This window comes from Dromaius novaehollandiae, chromosome 1 (genome assembly GCF_036370855.1).
Source record: "Dromaius novaehollandiae isolate bDroNov1 chromosome 1, bDroNov1.hap1, whole genome shotgun sequence".
NCBI lineage: Eukaryota > Metazoa > Chordata > Aves > Casuariiformes > Dromaiidae > Dromaius > Dromaius novaehollandiae.
Genome location: NC_088098.1, coordinates 148880449 through 148897391, shown reverse-complemented (window position 1 = coordinate 148897391; position 16943 = coordinate 148880449). Strand labels below are relative to the sequence as shown.

General features: G+C 39.1%; 1 protein-coding gene across 2 annotated transcripts in view; it reads left to right on the top strand.

The window, feature by feature from the left end:
• Positions 1-16943, top strand: part of AFF3 (ALF transcription elongation factor 3) — a 338365-nt gene that overhangs the window by 34804 nt on the left and 286618 nt on the right. For both annotated transcript variants that reach the window (XM_064502379.1, XM_064502371.1), the window contains exon 2: positions 15454-15574. In XM_064502379.1, the coding sequence (XP_064358449.1) occupies positions 15454-15574 (121 nt within the window). The remainder of the gene's footprint in view (positions 1-15453; positions 15575-16943) is intronic.

The window sequence follows — 16943 nt, the reverse complement described above, 5'->3', positions numbered from 1 at the left end:
TCTGCACCGTATGAGAATCCTCTTTCTTGTTTTTATCGTAAACCTCTAAGAGTAAAGGAAAAGTTTTGTGGTTGGGGTGGGGGGAGTAGGGTGATCGAGGGGCTAGTTGTTACATTTGGTCACAAAATCGTCGTTTCCTTGCTCTCTACTTGCCTTTCTTCTTGTTGTAAAAGAGGATGCAGATCTCTCATACATCACAGAGTTGGAGGGACCAAAAGTAAATTTCTAATAGAAAATATAAGCTGCCATGGGTAACACTCCTTTTGAAAATTTTAGTGTCAGTGATCATTTTGAGCTCTTGATCACCAGTGTGAGACATTTTAGAAAAGATCTATTTGGTATTTTTTTCACGTGTCCCTTGGCATGCCCTGCACAAAACATGGTTCGTTTGGAGATGATGGAAAAGATATTCTTGCTCTCACCAGTTACAGATCAGTTTCTGAATTCAGTGTCTGAGGCGAGGAAATCTGCTTTGTCCTTCAACCCTCATGTTAACAAAATTACAGCCAAAACAAATTATTCCAAATGCTGGTCTGCAGAGCGCACACACACACACACCCACCCACCCACCCACCCACCCCGCTCCATCCCTCGACTCTAAGGCAGGACAAGCATAGCTTGGCCATCCTGACAGATAATAGCCTAACTTATATAGCACATATGGTCCCCTTAAGAAAACTGTGGACAGCTGGTCTCACTCCGTAACAGATCAGTGCATAGCTGCTAGGGTCAATCTGGTGGCATGATGGACTTCTGTAGGTTCCCAGCTCAGAAATAGTCTGTTTGATGCATGTTCCTCAAGGAAATGTGTCTCGTCTCCATTCTTGGCGAGAACTAGTTTTACTTGGAGAAGTGCTAACAGGAGGATCCTCATGGAGGAGAATTTTGCTATATAACAATGTAAGGCACTGTTGCCCACCTGGAAGGGGAGCAAGGCATTGTGTTGTTCATTGGATGGAGATTTCCTTTCTTCTTTCTTTATATTTATTTGTGGATTAAACCTGGCTGAGAAGGAGCAACATTAACATTCACTGTCTTTGGCTGGCAGAGGAGAAGACAAGACTAACCAACCCATTCTGAAACAGTGAAACCATGAAGAAGGCTGTGGAGTAGGTAGCTAGCCTGTTCCAGAATCTTTTTTAGTTACATAGCATTTCTAAAATCATACCTAAATTCTTCTGCTGCAAGTTAAGTTGATTCACCTAGCAGACAGAGAGCACAACTCATCACTGTCTTCTCTGCAACAAGTTTTTATAGGTGGGAAGATTATGTTCATGTGCCCCCTGGCTTTCTCCTTTCTGAACTTGACAACCGCAAATTGTCCTTTTTGTACCTCACTCCTTTATCCTCTCTCTGCTCTTTTCTGGGTGACAACACCTCGTTCCTATGGCGGAGGTCCCAGACTGGACACTCCGCTGTAGGTAACCCCGCTGCTATTCATGCCTACGATATCCCGTCAAGCACTGTGCTGCTCTCCTGCCCCGAGTGATCGTTAGATGGGGCACAGCGAGGGCTCCCCATTGTCATCCCAGCCAAGCAAGACTCAGGTAAAACAAGAGAGGTGGTTTCCTTTGCTCATACCCAGTGTGTCTCAAAGGCAGCTGACCCTGAAGGCTGTACCGCATGTGAGTGTTTCTCAGTGCCCAGCTGTGAATGTGTTTGGGATGACGTTTGTTATCAAAAAGACGCAGGCAATACGAAGAGAGTGAAAAGAAGATCTTAAGGATATGAGAGGTTTTTTTGTGTGCCTGGGTTGCTAAAACGGGCCCTGGATGGGACTATGAATCATTCAGCTGGCTCTCCTGCTGAATACTTTCTGGGATACTTTCTGGGTCATATCAGGTTCAGAGAACCTACTGCCCTAAGAACCAGTGTAGTTTTTATGTGCCATCTTGTACTATATTTTAACTGTAAAATTATGTGTGGCCTTGAAGCTGCTTACCTGAGAGATTACTCCTCCTTGTAAGCTTTCATGACAAGGGACATTAAATAGGCTATGCAATATAATAGTTCCCACATTGGAAGTGGGAGGCTATTAACTTTATAAAGTGTGTTCCTCTTTGCTTTCAGAGAATCAGCTAATGTTTTAGGGTTATACATTTGCTCTAACATTTGAGCAAGTAGGTTCATTAAGGGAGATGAAGTTCTGGAATTTCTGTTTTGTTTAATTTGGCTCTTGGGAGATAGACAAAGCAGTATGCTTTTTCCGTTTCATGTATATAGAATAAGATACCTGATAAGAGGGTAAACCTAGGCTTTTAAATTGTTAGAGAACAGATTCATTTGAAAATGTGTAAGTTTAAATAATATTATCTTCAGCTTGGTACTTATATCTACCCAACAGGTCAATTCTTTTTAATTTAGTGCATAATCACTTCATGATTTCTTTCCTGAGATGCTAATAAAGGTTTTTTTCTCATGGTATGTGACTAGTATCAAATTAGGTAAGATAGTTATTCCCATGTCAGGAACCGCAAAATGTTCTTTAGAATTAGTTGAAAACCTAGAAATCTTTGACAAACCTTTGTAATTGAGTTACTAAGAGAGTATTTTGGTTCACAGAAAAATAGAACACAGGTATTTCACAGCTTTCCATGAAACAGCCCCAAATTCAAAATTAATTTTTTTTCTGAACATATTTTCTTTTAATTGTCTTATAAAACAAATCTTTACATAGGTTTTTTGCATTACAAGATCTAAAAGGGTATAATAATTCTCTGCCATTTCCTTTGTTACTGAGAAGCTATGTCAGCACTGCTGTTTAGGAAAGTTTTAATTAGGGAAGGCTAAATGTAGTAGCAGTTTTCTGTTTAACACTGCATGCTAGCAACAAAATATTCTCTTGCTAATAACAGCTTCTGTTTATTTTTTGCACTGGGGTATTCCATTTACCATGTGTGAATTATACCATGCTCTGTTTGGATTCAAATAGAAATCAAGTTCACCTGCAGTGGTCTCTCCCACCCTCATCCTTGTCATTTTTCTCCCCACTGTGGGCCCTTCCAGCGTGGTATGGAGGGGAGAGCAAGCAGCCTTCGTGGGTTTTGTTCAGTACTATTTCAGGTTTCTGCCAGCAAGTAATTCTTGCGGAGTAACACCACCTTTCACTTGTGTTACAACCCACTCCAGGAGCACTGCCTCTCCCACATGCAAAGATTTTGAGGGCACTGCCTGTCCCACATGCAAAGCTTTCAATGGCAAAATGTGGTATTAGAGCTACCAGAGTCATCCTATGTCTTGAAAATGTTAAACACCTTCCGCCGGGTTCAGGTGTTACTACTTAACAACAATTTGGGTATTATCTACTGCTGGGTTTTGCTTGTCATTGCTGTTAAGTTTGACGCTTTAGACTACAGAGCCTGAGAGTGGGTGTGCAGCTAAACCCAAAATACACGTTTACTCTTCTTGTAAGTGTTTGCTTTTTAGCAGTGGGAAACCTGTTTCAATGAACTTCATGGCTAGTGGTCAGGGCATAGCTTACCTTGTCATCAAAATCTTATCCAGTCTTAACCAAATGAAGATCAGAGGACCATGGGTTCATAAGTTGATAATCTGCTGATAATAAAAATACATGCTGGGTTCTTCCCACAGTACTTTTCTTCTGTTGCAGAAGAGCTGCTATCTTAAACACCACCATTTTGCTGGCTTTTCTGAACTGGAAAGTCTGGGAGAATTTCCTTCAGCCTCATTTCCTCTTTTTTTGCTTCCCTCCAGTGAGAAAGTGTGTATTTTAACTCCTTTCTGTTATATAAGATTGTCCTAGTGAAGCAGAGGAAAATGAAATTCTAGCATTTTTATGCACAATCTGTCAGAGGAGGATTTTAGTCCTCCTAAGTTGTTTCCACGAAACCAGCTTCGGTGGACTTCCTGGGAAGATACAGAAATTTGAGGTACTGGAACATTTGAGTGAAAGACAGTCAGACTGAAGCGCAGAAAACGTTTCAAGGATTTGCAGGAAAAATGATCCAGAGATTTCTAAGCTTCCTACTGTTATAAAAAGGGATCTTTGCTGCAAAAGATTCAGTACGAATGTTGTAGACATCTCCCAAACTCATGCTTTTACAGTAATATTTAGAGTTTAGATACCTTTACCATGTTAAAAAAAGAAACATTGAATAATTTTACACCTTATACTATACAGCTAAATGATATCCTTTTTAAAAAATTAAACAAAAGCCAAGAAATTTGCTACTGTATGAAACAGCTCACCAGTGCCAGAATAAGAGCTCCAGAATATCATGGTCAAGCCTGCTCATGTTCCTGAGCAGTGTCCTGCATAAGGGTTTGGGGGAAATAACCTTGATAACTTACTGTGGCATGATTATGCCTTTATGAACACAGAGTTCAAATAAAGTATATGGTAAAAATAATGTATTTCTTTGTTATAAGCTGTCGTTGTTATTAGAAGTAAAAATTGCTGAGAAAAAGTAATCAGAGCAAGGCATCTGTTACAGTGTTAGGGCACCGAGTATCTTGCTTGCTCGGGTCACTTGCTTCCCTGTTTTGGACTGGAACCAGACAGATACCCTTCTACGCTGCATCTGCCTCTCCTCCCTACAGTGGTGCCTGTGGACTGGTTTCTGCATGTATCACAACCTTCTGGGTAAACTTTTGTCAGTTTTATGTCATTTCCTTCAGATTCAGAAATATTTAGACATTTTAACCTGCTTGAAATTGAGGCACTCAAACAGACATGCCATTTCTGCGAGTTAAAATTTGGTGGCTTATTTCCTACTTTTATCCATATTATGTTTAGGATTTTCTTTTCCTGATGTTTTGGGGGTTTGTGGCCAGACTCTGTCACTACTGCTCTTCCTAAATGGAAGCAAAATGTCAAGAGGGCACGAACATTAAAAATGAGTTTATTTCAAACACTTAAGGAACTGAGTGCATGGCTGCTTCTCTATGTGGTTCTGGAGATGGGCAGCATGAGTTACGATATAGCCGTCTTCACAGGCAGGAGTTGGGAGTAGCGTGTGTAAGCAGCAGGAGTGAACTACACCAGTGGCAGGATACAAGAGTTTTAACTTATTCACCATTTTGGCATGAATTGTTCTTTTAAGCATAGGTATGCTGGTTTTGGCTAACTTCTCTCCCTGATTTTGATTATGTATCCCTTGGGGCTGCATGTCAAGATATGACAGAGGTGCACAGAGCAAGCAGGATATAATGGATAAGAAACTAGGATTCATATGATTTCTGTGTGCTGTGCACTTTTCTTAGGTAGATTTCAAAGATAAGTGATATGTGGTGATATTTTTAATTGGTCAAGCATAAGCCTCAGGTTCAGTTTAGGTTCTCCACATTCAAAAGAAAGAACCAGGAAGAAAATTGCATTCAACTACAGTTTGAATGTACACAGTGTATGTTTTAGAAGCTAGCTGATTATACGGTACAATGCATTATGTTTGGCTAGTACTATTTTCTTGTGAAAAGAGAGTGCAACATCCTGTATATAAGTACTTTTTCACTGTTTATAGCTTAAAGTTATATGTTAACCACAACTTTCTTAGGTTCTTGAGCCTGGATTTCTTACAGTGGTCCTTTTTGTTCCATTAAAGCAAGCTATATAGGCGTGTGTGTGTGTGTGTGTGTGTGTGTGTGTGTGTGTGTGTGTGTGTGTATTTACATATATGTATTATTCTAAAATTCCATGACAATTAAGCCAGAATGAAAATGGAACCTCATCATTCCCTGTAAAAAGACCTTACACTTACAGGCTCTGGTACAAAGAGACTATTGCTAAAAACAATCACGATTTCTTTGTACAGTGAGCTGCATTTTAGGTGTTCAAATAAGCCATAGTGTAAGTTTCCATGGATTTCTTCTTTGGACATTTACTGTGACTGTATTTTTTATATCTCTTCAGCTGGCATAAGGTTTACAGTACTTTGGTTGTTGCTTTGCCTGCAGGTGAAGTTATTAACATCTTCCAAGTTTACTTATTATCATGTAGACATGCTAACATACATCTCCCTAAAACTCAGCTCAGCCTTACCTATATGTCATGATGGTTCCTCTATAATATTATCTAGTATATAATATGCTATAATAAGGTCTCAATCTATCTATAAAATATGAAAGAAAAATAAATTAAAACCAGGCAACTCAAAATATATTGACTCTGTTTCTACAGAAATCAAACTCAATGACTATCCACTGAACACTCTAAGAAGTGATTTTCTGGGAATACAAAAAATCTGATTACTTATATATTAACTTGCTCATTATTTGTTTCACACTGGGGCTTTTGTGCGGTTTCCACAATGCTGTAAAAGATTGCCACACAAGATCCGTTTTAAGACAAGTGAAACATAATACAACATAAAATTTACATCATTTTCTTGATTAACCTTGATGAACCTTCAGTCATTATCCATTATAGCAAGAGTAAATTGGAAGTGTTGCTTTGTTAATAAAACATGTATAGACGTTTTCATGAGTCATAGATTTGATGGTTACTAACAGCTGACACGTTCATTATGGAATACTGTACTTTGCCTTTCCTTGAAAGTGCAAAATTACATAAAACTGCAATCACATGTCCAAGGAGGCAGCCAGTGCTGTATTTTGCTGTCTTTTGGACATCAGATCATTTTGAATGTTGTTCAAGAATCACATGCATGGCATGTAAATATAGACAGAGGTGTCTTCACATCCTTTACCTTTTAGGGACTGAGTCTCTGCATGTTTTTCACTCATGTTTCGTAGGGGTGCTCAACAGCGCCCAAAGCGCCAGAGGTAGACAACCTAAACTCAAACTGCGAGTGACCTGTCTCTGTCATTGGTGGAACTTTATCAAGTTTTGCTCCTTTTGCTACCGTGCCAGGAACACTTTTTAGTAAGCAGTGCTGTTACCTCTGTAGTGGCAAAGTGCTCTTAGATCTGGCCTTAATGTTTCATTACAGCCTTTGCTTTTGCTGCCTTCAGTCAAGCTGCACCAAGGCGAATTGCATGTTGACATTTTTCTACTGGTGACAAAGCTTTCAGGTTTTTTTTATGCTATGTCAAGTGTATCTCAGTATCGTTCTCAGTCATGCTCTTAGCTGTGCATAAACAGATCACTGTTCAGAGCCCCATTGAAAGAATATGCTATTTAAGTTGGTAGAGAGAAATGGGAGAAAGACAGGTTATTTTTATTAAAACAGCCTTTTTGAAAGAAAAAAATCATAGTGGGAAAATCACTTTTTAGAATTTTTCAGGATACTTCATTTGGGGTTTTTTTTGCTATTGAAACCCTTGCTGAAGATTTTCATTGATTGAAACCCAGTCTTCAGCAAACACTTGTCAATAACAAGTGCTCAACAAACATTTTGACTAAAGCATTAAACACTTGCAGAAAAATGTCAAATAGATTTTAAAAGGCCAGCTTTTTCCATTCCTGTTAAAAATGTGTTGAGATCAGGCCCAGAAATTCAGCTTATTGCCAGCTTTGATCTGTAAATTTTTCAGGATATGCACCAAGACTATATAAATAATTTGCTTATGCATGCTTTCTACAGAGATGAGCTGTATGGTCCACTAAAAAAATATTGTTATTGACTAATTATGAGTGTAAGGAGTCTAAAGGAGAAGCTAAAGGGGGAAAAAAATACAGACCTGGCAGATTATAATTGTTCCAGTTTCCCATGCATAAGGATACTATGGAAAGCAGAGATCACTGTGAGAGAAATAGACAAGTGGGGCATTGTATCTGACATCTCTGGCGGGGGAGCAATGTAATAAGAAACTGGATCAGATATAAGCATTGCAAAGTTAGGTAAGGTCTTGTGTAACAGCCCAGGGAATTTAGAAATGTTAGGTTAGGTAGAGAAAAAGATTCCTTATTGATCCCTTCAGCTGTTGCATTTTTGAATTGCAAGAAAAAAATAACATTAACAAAATCAAATGTAAGGGCTTCAGTGTGTTTCAGATATATTCCTTTGCCTATTTTGTGCTGTTCAGTCTTGATTTTTTTGCTTTTCTCCTGAAAAATATGGATGAGGGCACCACAGGAATACTTTCCTGCATCTCATCTACAGTATTTGTTTCTTCATGACTACAATTGCTATTTCATTTCTGGGATTTTTCAGTACCATTTTGGACTGGGGAGGAAAACAAAACCAGAAACTTATTCCAGGTGTAAGCTCACTAACAGTGGTGAATTTGTAACGTGTGAATGTACTTTCAAACAATATATTGTTAGAGCATGGCACTGTATTTTCCCATTAAGTTTAGGTCTTTAAATGTAAAACAAAAAGGAATAGTAATGTTCTGTTTCTAACTTGGCTCAATGTCATTACTAGAACTCCATCTATCTTAGGTATTTTTGCTAGTAGTTTTAGGGTTTTAAAAAAGAAAGCGCCAGCACTTAATAGCTAAAAAAAGAAATCAATAAACCATTGAATGTAGGATTGCCCATTATTACTGAATGGTGAATTCTTGAATATCTGTGTATACTGTAGGTATGGACAGATAGATTTTTCTAATGTGAAGAAGTTATTTTTCCCCGAAACAAAAGAAAATTAGAATTATGACTGGATTTCTTTCATTGGCCAAAACTCAGCGTTACACTGAGGGAAGAAAATGTGCATGTTTTAACAGTGGCAGAGCTAGAAGAGGTGCTCTTTTACAAGCAGATGTTTAACTTAATTGGATTTTTTAAAATGTTCCTCTCTTGTGATGTTTACTGCTCGGATTCAACCATATAGATCCCAATCTCAATTCCAATCACGGATTTGCTCAATATTTCAATAGATACTTAAAATTCAGGCAAGTTGTGAATCTCAGATGCGAGTACATTAAACATAATAATTGCATCCACAGCTAGTCTTTCCTTGGCTCCCTCCAGTTGCCCAGCATGGGCTCTTGAAGGCCTGCTCTGTATGCTCAAATGCCGATTTTGCAGACGTTGTGTATATATGCCTTCACTGGGTGGATGTGATGTATCTGCCCCTGAAAATACAGCTGCTGGTTTCAGTCCTAGAAGATGCAGGCGCATAATTAAAGCAATCTTGCACCTTCCAGCCAGCACCTGCCACTGAGCGAATGGCTGGCCCAGTGCAGCGCCGCATGATCATATTCATGTTTGTATGGCCGTGTTTCATGGTTAATACAAATCATAAACAGGCTATAAAAAATGAAGCACCAATGAATCCTAGCTTTAAAACTGCTGGAAGCTAAAGTTTTAGAACTGATACTGCAAAGTGAAAAATGAAATTTAACCAGGCATTTTGGTGAACGAAAAATAATTTATTGGATGTAAGATGAAAAGCTGTGAGAGTAAACATCAATCTCATCTTAGACACTTGTCATTGATTGATGTTTGCTCTGTGCTGCTGCCTGGAGGTAAACTCTTTGAAATAGCAAAGTAGGTACTTTATCTGTCTGTGGATAGGAGCACAGTTTGTTAAGTTACTGCTTTTTTGAGGCCCTGCTACATCTTTATGTTCAATCAAAGAGAAAACAGTAAATCAGAGTAATTGCTTTACCCCACGGCATTTCTGTTTGTAAATGGGAAAAAAAATACTGTAAAAATCCTCAAATTAACTTCTGCTGTTTAGGCTAGCTGAAAAGTCTAAAAAAAGACAGTTGCAACGTAGGAAGGTGTTATATTGATCAGGTCACCTGCTCATCCAAGGCAGACCCTTTGTTCTAACCACATGAATGGTTTAAATGTCATTAGGGAAAACATTTAATGTCCAAAAATGTAAGGTTGTCATATCTAAGAGCTCACCATAATCCGTTAGCAATTAGTTCTCAAATAGTTGCTGTTTATACTTTGTACTTACCCATCTTACTTAGAAAATGGAATTGATACCAGTAGATTGGCCGACAAAACACATGGACATAAACAATGAAATAGAAAATAAATATTAAATGATAGCACTTCAGTATTGTCCAGAAATTCAGCAAGCAAAATAACCTGTATTGTTGTAATTAAATTGTGAGCATAAAACAGTTTCTAAAAAATATTTGGGCTACTGCCTTTACAAAATTTTAGGTTGGCTAGTGCTTGTGTGATTTGAAATACTATAGAGATAAGAGCATGACAGTGCTGTTAAACTCGGGATCCTATTTCCATTCCGAACTTAGTTTTATAATCACTGTCCTGCATCAGAATTGGACTGGTTCTTTTTTGTGTTGTATATGGTTTTCCCTGGAGTTACTCTGTATAGCTACTTTGGCATAAATGTGGTATTTCAGGGGAGAATTTGTCTATTAAATATTTAAGAAAATGGCCTCACTTCAGCCTGAAATTTAGTATATTGCATCTTGTGCCCAATTAGAATTTTGGGGGAAATGTTGAGAATAAACAGTAAACCATTTAATTTTTTTTCAAAATATTGCCTTCTTTGCATTTTTGAAACATTTCTGACTTTCTTCATAATTCAGAATTGACTATGTGCTAAAATTTCATTTTAAGGATATATTTGTCCTCACAGAAAACTAGTTCACAGGTCTAGTTTTATACTTGAAACACATATATCTTAAGGTATGGGGAATTTTTTTTTGGTCAGAACATGATCAGCTCTAAATATCCTCTCTAAGTGTATTTAGGAATTGCACATAGGAGCTTGGGAATAGTGTAATTTCCATGATGCTGGGAGTAGGTATTGCAGTCTGATGGTGCTTCATATGGATAGTTGTGATCTGACTTGAAAGAAAAGGTTCAGTTTGGGCACAAATGAGGAAGTCTGGTTACTACTTCACAAAATCTGTGAAAGAAGCTCTGCCCCTGCAAGTGATATCTAGGTTTTCTTTAGCAAAGGTATGTCAGGAGCCCAAGGGAAGTGTGTATTTGCCAATTTAAGAAATCATTCCATGTTACCCTGAGACATTACTTCTGCTTTTGTTATTAAAAAGTCTAAACTTCAGGTTCTGAAAGTTTCATATGGAGTATCACAAGTAGCTGCTGGGGTCAAGAAGATCAACCTCCTGGGTCAAAAAACATTAACTACCAGTAAACAAGCTACTTCTGCTCAATCTGCATTACGTTTATGTGCATGGGGATGTAGAAGGAAAGAGGGTCCCTCATAATAATAAGGAATAATAAGCTAAATCTTTAGACTGCATATTGCCATGTGCAGAAACAAAAAGGGGAGATTACAGGTTACGGCAAATTGTAATGAGAGGAGTAATTGCCACCCAGTGCATGCATCCACCATGCAAGACATCCCTCAGGCTACAGGCAGGGCAGGGTGAGGCAGGGAGGGCTGCGGGTCTGGCTGCCCACTGCCCTTGGTGGGAGGATAAACCCCTTCCAGGCAAGGGGAGCGCCGGCGGCATTGCCCTTCACATACCCACATGTCTTTCACGGCCTCAAGGATACCAGGTGTTACGAGGATGGTGATCTCATAGCAAAGTAGCTGTATCTTTCCTGAATCTCCCCTTGGCGATGTGGCAATTTTGTGGTTTCTGAAAAGGTCACACGGCATCACTGATGCACACTGTGGGCCTGTGATAGTGTGTGATACCTCCATAAAGGTACATTGCTTTTGTTTGTGGAAAATGGCATCTTCCTTTGAAAGTGTAACTTGGCTATTCCCTAAACCAAAGAACTGGAGAATATGTGGATGCATTGTCTGCATCCAGTTAATCATGGAGATCAGGCCTTTTTTTTGAATTGTTCAACCTAATGATGTCTTAGGGAGGTAAATTGAGTCAGAAATAGTGTGTGATTAAAAAGAAAGAAAAGAAAAAGGAGCAAACTCTTCACCACTTAAAACTTTAGGCTTTTTATATGATTGCTTTCAGCCTAGCCTGAGACTACATAACTCTTTGGACTTTGTATGAGATTAAATCAGTCCCTGGTTTTTCAGGTAAGGTTATTGCTCTGCTCCCAGGTTTTCCCATGAGCCATCTATGTCTATTTCTAATTAAGGACTAAAGGAAATGGTTTCTTCCAATGTCAGGAACAGCATGAGGAAAGCTAGGAGCATTTCTGTCCGTGTTGTGGGGAGGCTGGTGTGGCAGGGGCCCTCCCATCACGGCTGGGCTCGTCTCTCTGGGTTGATCTCTCAGGGAGCCGTGCTTACCTAGTACACGGCCAGAGAGGGGGCAGCCTTCGACATAGTCTTCTGAAAGTCATAACAACAGCTTGAAACTTAATAAACGTGCCTAGTCCAAGAAGTCTGGCAATCCATTTGTATTCTCATCTGTAAAATACCTGACAGTGAAATTATTCAAAGTACCTTAGAAGAAGCCAGGAATGTAAAGCTGCTGTGACTGTATGATGATGCTGTGCTGGAAGTGCTTTGGGTCTGAGGCGCTGGCATTTGGACATAATTAATCGGTAAATGTTTCCTTTTCAATATGTCTCTTGGCAGATCTTTGGGCTGAGATAGATCAAAATGTATCTTTAAATCAGTGTGCTAAACTTGGAATAGTATCATTTTTATAATACAATATTTATTCCTATATGACTTTTGTAAGTATGTAACTTGTCACTCATGCATCAGTTAATGTCCTTTAAGCATAAATTTGAAATGGGTGCAGCATCTTTAAAAAACAATTTACTGTTTAAAAACTATTTAAATTCATCCTTTTGGAGTCTGACCTCTTTAAAATAAACTACACTAATTTGTTGAGAGCTGAATGGTTATCTGTTCTTTAGTTTCTTAATCTGGCAAAACTGCTTCAACATTTTGGCCCATACTAGAAAATCCTTCATCAATAAACTGATGTGTGGGTGTGCATATCATACGTATATATACATACGGCTCACACATATGCATACACCAGTAGAGAAAAAAATCTTGAGATTTGTGTGAACTCATTCTGCATGGCTCGGCTATGGAAAAGAGGAACACAGTGTATATGATTAAAAAGGTATATGTACATTTGATGTTATTTTAAATTACAAATTTAAAAGAAAAGAAAGAAAGAAGGAAGGAAACTATTAAAGAGAATCATTTTACATTAACTGAAGTGTTTGCAATAAAGACAATTGTAGCAGTTGGCAATATTCTCCTTGAACCAAAATAAATAAATACATTTGGTGACATACATTCAAGGAAATGTGATTGTTGTAATGTTCATGCAAATAAGGAGCAGTCTCGCAAATGCTAGAGATTTTGCCATCTGGTATTACCAAAGGAATATAACTCAACTTGTAGCTCTTCCTAACTTACTGCTTATAGATGGCATATTAGGCATCGTCACACTGCTTTGTCATTTGCGTAATCAGTCTAAATTATTGCCCATCATGAATGCCATTGCTAACAGTGTCTAATTCAGGAAGGGCGGAAGGAGGTTCAGAGATCTAAGGACTTATATGTTTTTATTGATTTTTCCCTCTATCAAATAAAGCAATAAATAAATCCCTTCACTTAAGGAGTATCACACTGATACATTTTTTAATTCATTTGAGGCATAGTGAAGAACATTGCACTTGTTTACTTCCTAGAAACCGGATGGAGATGAGTATTATAATTAATCTCAGAGGAGCTGCCCATCTCTATTTGACTGCAGGCTACGGTCCAAATACAAAGTGTTTCAAAGAGGCAAGGGTGGGGAAAGACAGTTGATTATGACGGCAAAAACAGATCCCTGCAACTGCAGATAAACCCATGGTTATTCAGGATGGCAGAAAACCTACTTTAGACACAAGGGTTATTGCGAAAAAGCCTTATACCCAAGGTACCCCATGGGGGTATACTCCAATAGCATGATGTAGTAGCTGAGGACTCTCTCATGTAATAGTTGATGAGGATTGCTCTGCTGCGTGGCATCTGCAGGGTGCGCAGTATATATTCGCCGCTCGGAGCCACCCCGCGGCCCTCCCCGGGCATGCCTCCATCTTCCTTATTCTCTTCCTTCTCGGGGACTTTTTGGGCATTTTGTTGCCCCCAACTCCACCTCGAGACTGTCTCCTCATTGCACTACTTTTTGAAGGGAGAGTTCTGGTGTGAAGTACATACACTGCTCATAAAAAACACAGGATAAAAAATAACCTTGTAAGCAGAAGAAAAAAAAGTGGGTGGTTGGAAGCTTTCTCCAAGCTGCTGTAGTGAAATTCTGTGTTAAAATAAGCATCTGTGCTTCACAGCCCTGCTCCGTGTTCGGCATCTGCAATCCAGGGGCAAGTAAAAGGGTCAGCTCAGCGTCCACTAGGGATTGGTTTATTCCTGACTCCTAGTTCCTCACTTGAACGCTAGTAGGGTAGACCTGTCCAGGAGGAATTAGCAGCATTAACAGGCAAACATAGGATTTCAATGTCCTTTGGTGACTACTGAGGCATTGTTTTAAAATACTGAGAGTGTCTACATATCCTATGTATTTTTGGCTGTCTTAAATCCTGAATTAAAGTCACATAGCTGTTGGCCTTTTTACAGCCTTGCCTGAGGCATACTAGGTAACATCACGTGGGTAGCCAATGCGGCATATGTTTTGCTAAGTGGGAAACTAGTTAGCAAGACAACCTTTTTTTATTAACGCCTGGTACATTTACATGACATTAATATGTGTTTCTGCTTTACGGACTTACAGCGCTAAAACACAGGCATGAGCTGAGCTAAGCAAAACAGGCAGTCATCATATTCATCCCATTATCCTGAAATAACGCGTAAACCTTATTAGACACATTGGTTTCCTTTGTGATGAGAACAATACATAATAGATTGAAATCTGCAAACCTGTGTTGAGTTGGGGAAAGAACGCTGCATTTTGTGGTGTCATGCATTAAACTAGCATTCTGAAAAAGGTTGATTTTTATTTTGTGTGCCTATATTGGTGCCAGATTAATCCATTTCTAAAAATTAATACTATTGTGTAGTGCAGTGATTTTATTCTCTTCCCAGCCACACTCTACCAGCCATACATACACTATCATGCTAGTATTCATTTATTCATGCTCTGAAGTTGTGATGGTGTCAAATCCATCAGAAAGAGGAATTGTTTCAGTAGTAGTTTCATGACTTGGCTGATTAACAGAGATCAGAAGAAGCAGCCTAACTGTGGAAACCACTACAGCATGTAGTTTTAACAGCTCTTTAGGGAGCTAGTTAATGAAAGAATCACTACAGAAACACATCCATGTAAAAAAAGGAGCATTCTCATACAACACTCAGAGGATATGTCATAAGTGGAAATATGTTCATAATTTCTATTTACTCATAGCTGTAATTACCATCTGCCTTAAGAGTACTTTCAGTCTTTGTCAAAGTTGCTTAGATATTTCCTTTGTCACATTTCAAGCAGAGAAGTTCTGCACAGACTAGATCCTGCCCTGTGATTTCTTTTTTATTCTTCTGTAAGAATTTAATTATCTATTCTCTGTATGAAGAAAGCATCCGCATTCCCAGAGACCTGAGCCTCCCCAGCCTGCTTGGACTGGCATGCATCTGATTCATGTTCTTGCTTATTTTTGCCATCTGTCTGCAAACCAGAGTTCTTCAGTTTTAGATTTGCACTGGCTTATATGTTGCCCTCTAATTATTAACTCTTAAAAAGATGTTCCTCTTTTTGCTACAGTGTCTATGAGCCGGATAGAAATGTGCTACGAAGGAAAGAATGGGAAAGGAGAAATCAGGAGGCCCAGCAGGAAGATGGCACATTTAACACGAGTTACTCCCTCTTCAGTGAACCGTACAAGGTAGATGCTTCCCAGCTGGGTGGCTCTTTATTTATTTATTTATTTATTTATTCCACAATATAAAAATGCAACCTTTCAGCTTGCACTGTCCAGGTTTCAGTAACCTTGCACAAGTGCTAGCCTCACAAAATTCACACAGAACATTTATGGTTCATTGAGATCTGGATTTTTTTTTTACATTAGCTTCTTATAACATTCAGCTGCACATGAGAATGAAATAAACTAGTAACAGCCTAACAATATTTGAGATGGCATTAAAACTAGGAGGTGAAGGTGATGGTACCATATTTTTGCAACCCTTAGAAGAAAATAATTGCGTTAGAATTGTGTGTGAAGGTCAAGCTGTATAGTAAATATTTTGCTCTGAGCAAGGTTAGTGCAATGAAATATCCTGACTGTTTTTTTCCTATAAGCATTGCCAACAAAATTTGTCTGCTAACCATGTTCTGTCATCAGCAACAGCAGTATTAGGTTACAAGTCTTAAGTCCTTGTTTTATCCCTCTTGGGAACAGTAGTGTGATGAGGCACAATCACCTCCCATTAGGAGGATCAAGGAGGATCCTCTGCATTTAACTACTGCCCACCGAAGCCTGCAAACTTAGCCTTTGTGAACAAGACTCATGAAAGGCATCCCACAGGGGCTGCTCCTCTCCAGGAGCTAGCCCAGGAACTGCCTGCATGCATCAAAGCGCCATCATGTATCTTTTACCATGCCTTTCCAGTAATGCCCAAGTTAGTGCGACAATTCACCAGACTGTGAAGCATTTACCCTCCATGTAGCTCCATGCATCCTTGATGCTTTGGGTACTTTAGTGCCTCTTCCCAGCAATCCTGTTTGGGACCTGGCACTTGGCTCCCGCACCTGTTTACAGACCTTTGGCATATCTGCCCATGGCCCTTTAACTTGCTAAGGCTTGTATTTCTTCCAGATTTTTGTGGTTTTCTAGACGCTAATAAAAAAGAAAGAGCTACCAGTTTCAAAACACGTCCCTTTATAGAAGACAGCTCTGTCTCCCTTGAAGCTGACCTCCAGCTGCCCAAATTTCAGATTCATTACAAAGGCATTTAGAAACCATGAGAAACATCTTGAACTCCTCCTCAGGCTCCACTTGAGAAGGTCTACTGTGAGACCAGTTGAGGGCTAATCCATGGGGGGAAAAAAAAAAAAAAGGAATTATTTAATGCATGCAGTTATGTCTTGGCTGCTGCAACTGTGACTAATCATTTTCCATTTGGTAGCTCCAATCAAAGAGACCCTTCACAAAAAGGGCCTGTTCTTTTGCTGGATCCTTGATACCTTTTGTCTATCATGCCTGAAGTGGGTAATACTGATGCTCAAACCACTTACAAAAATGGTATAGTTGGAAT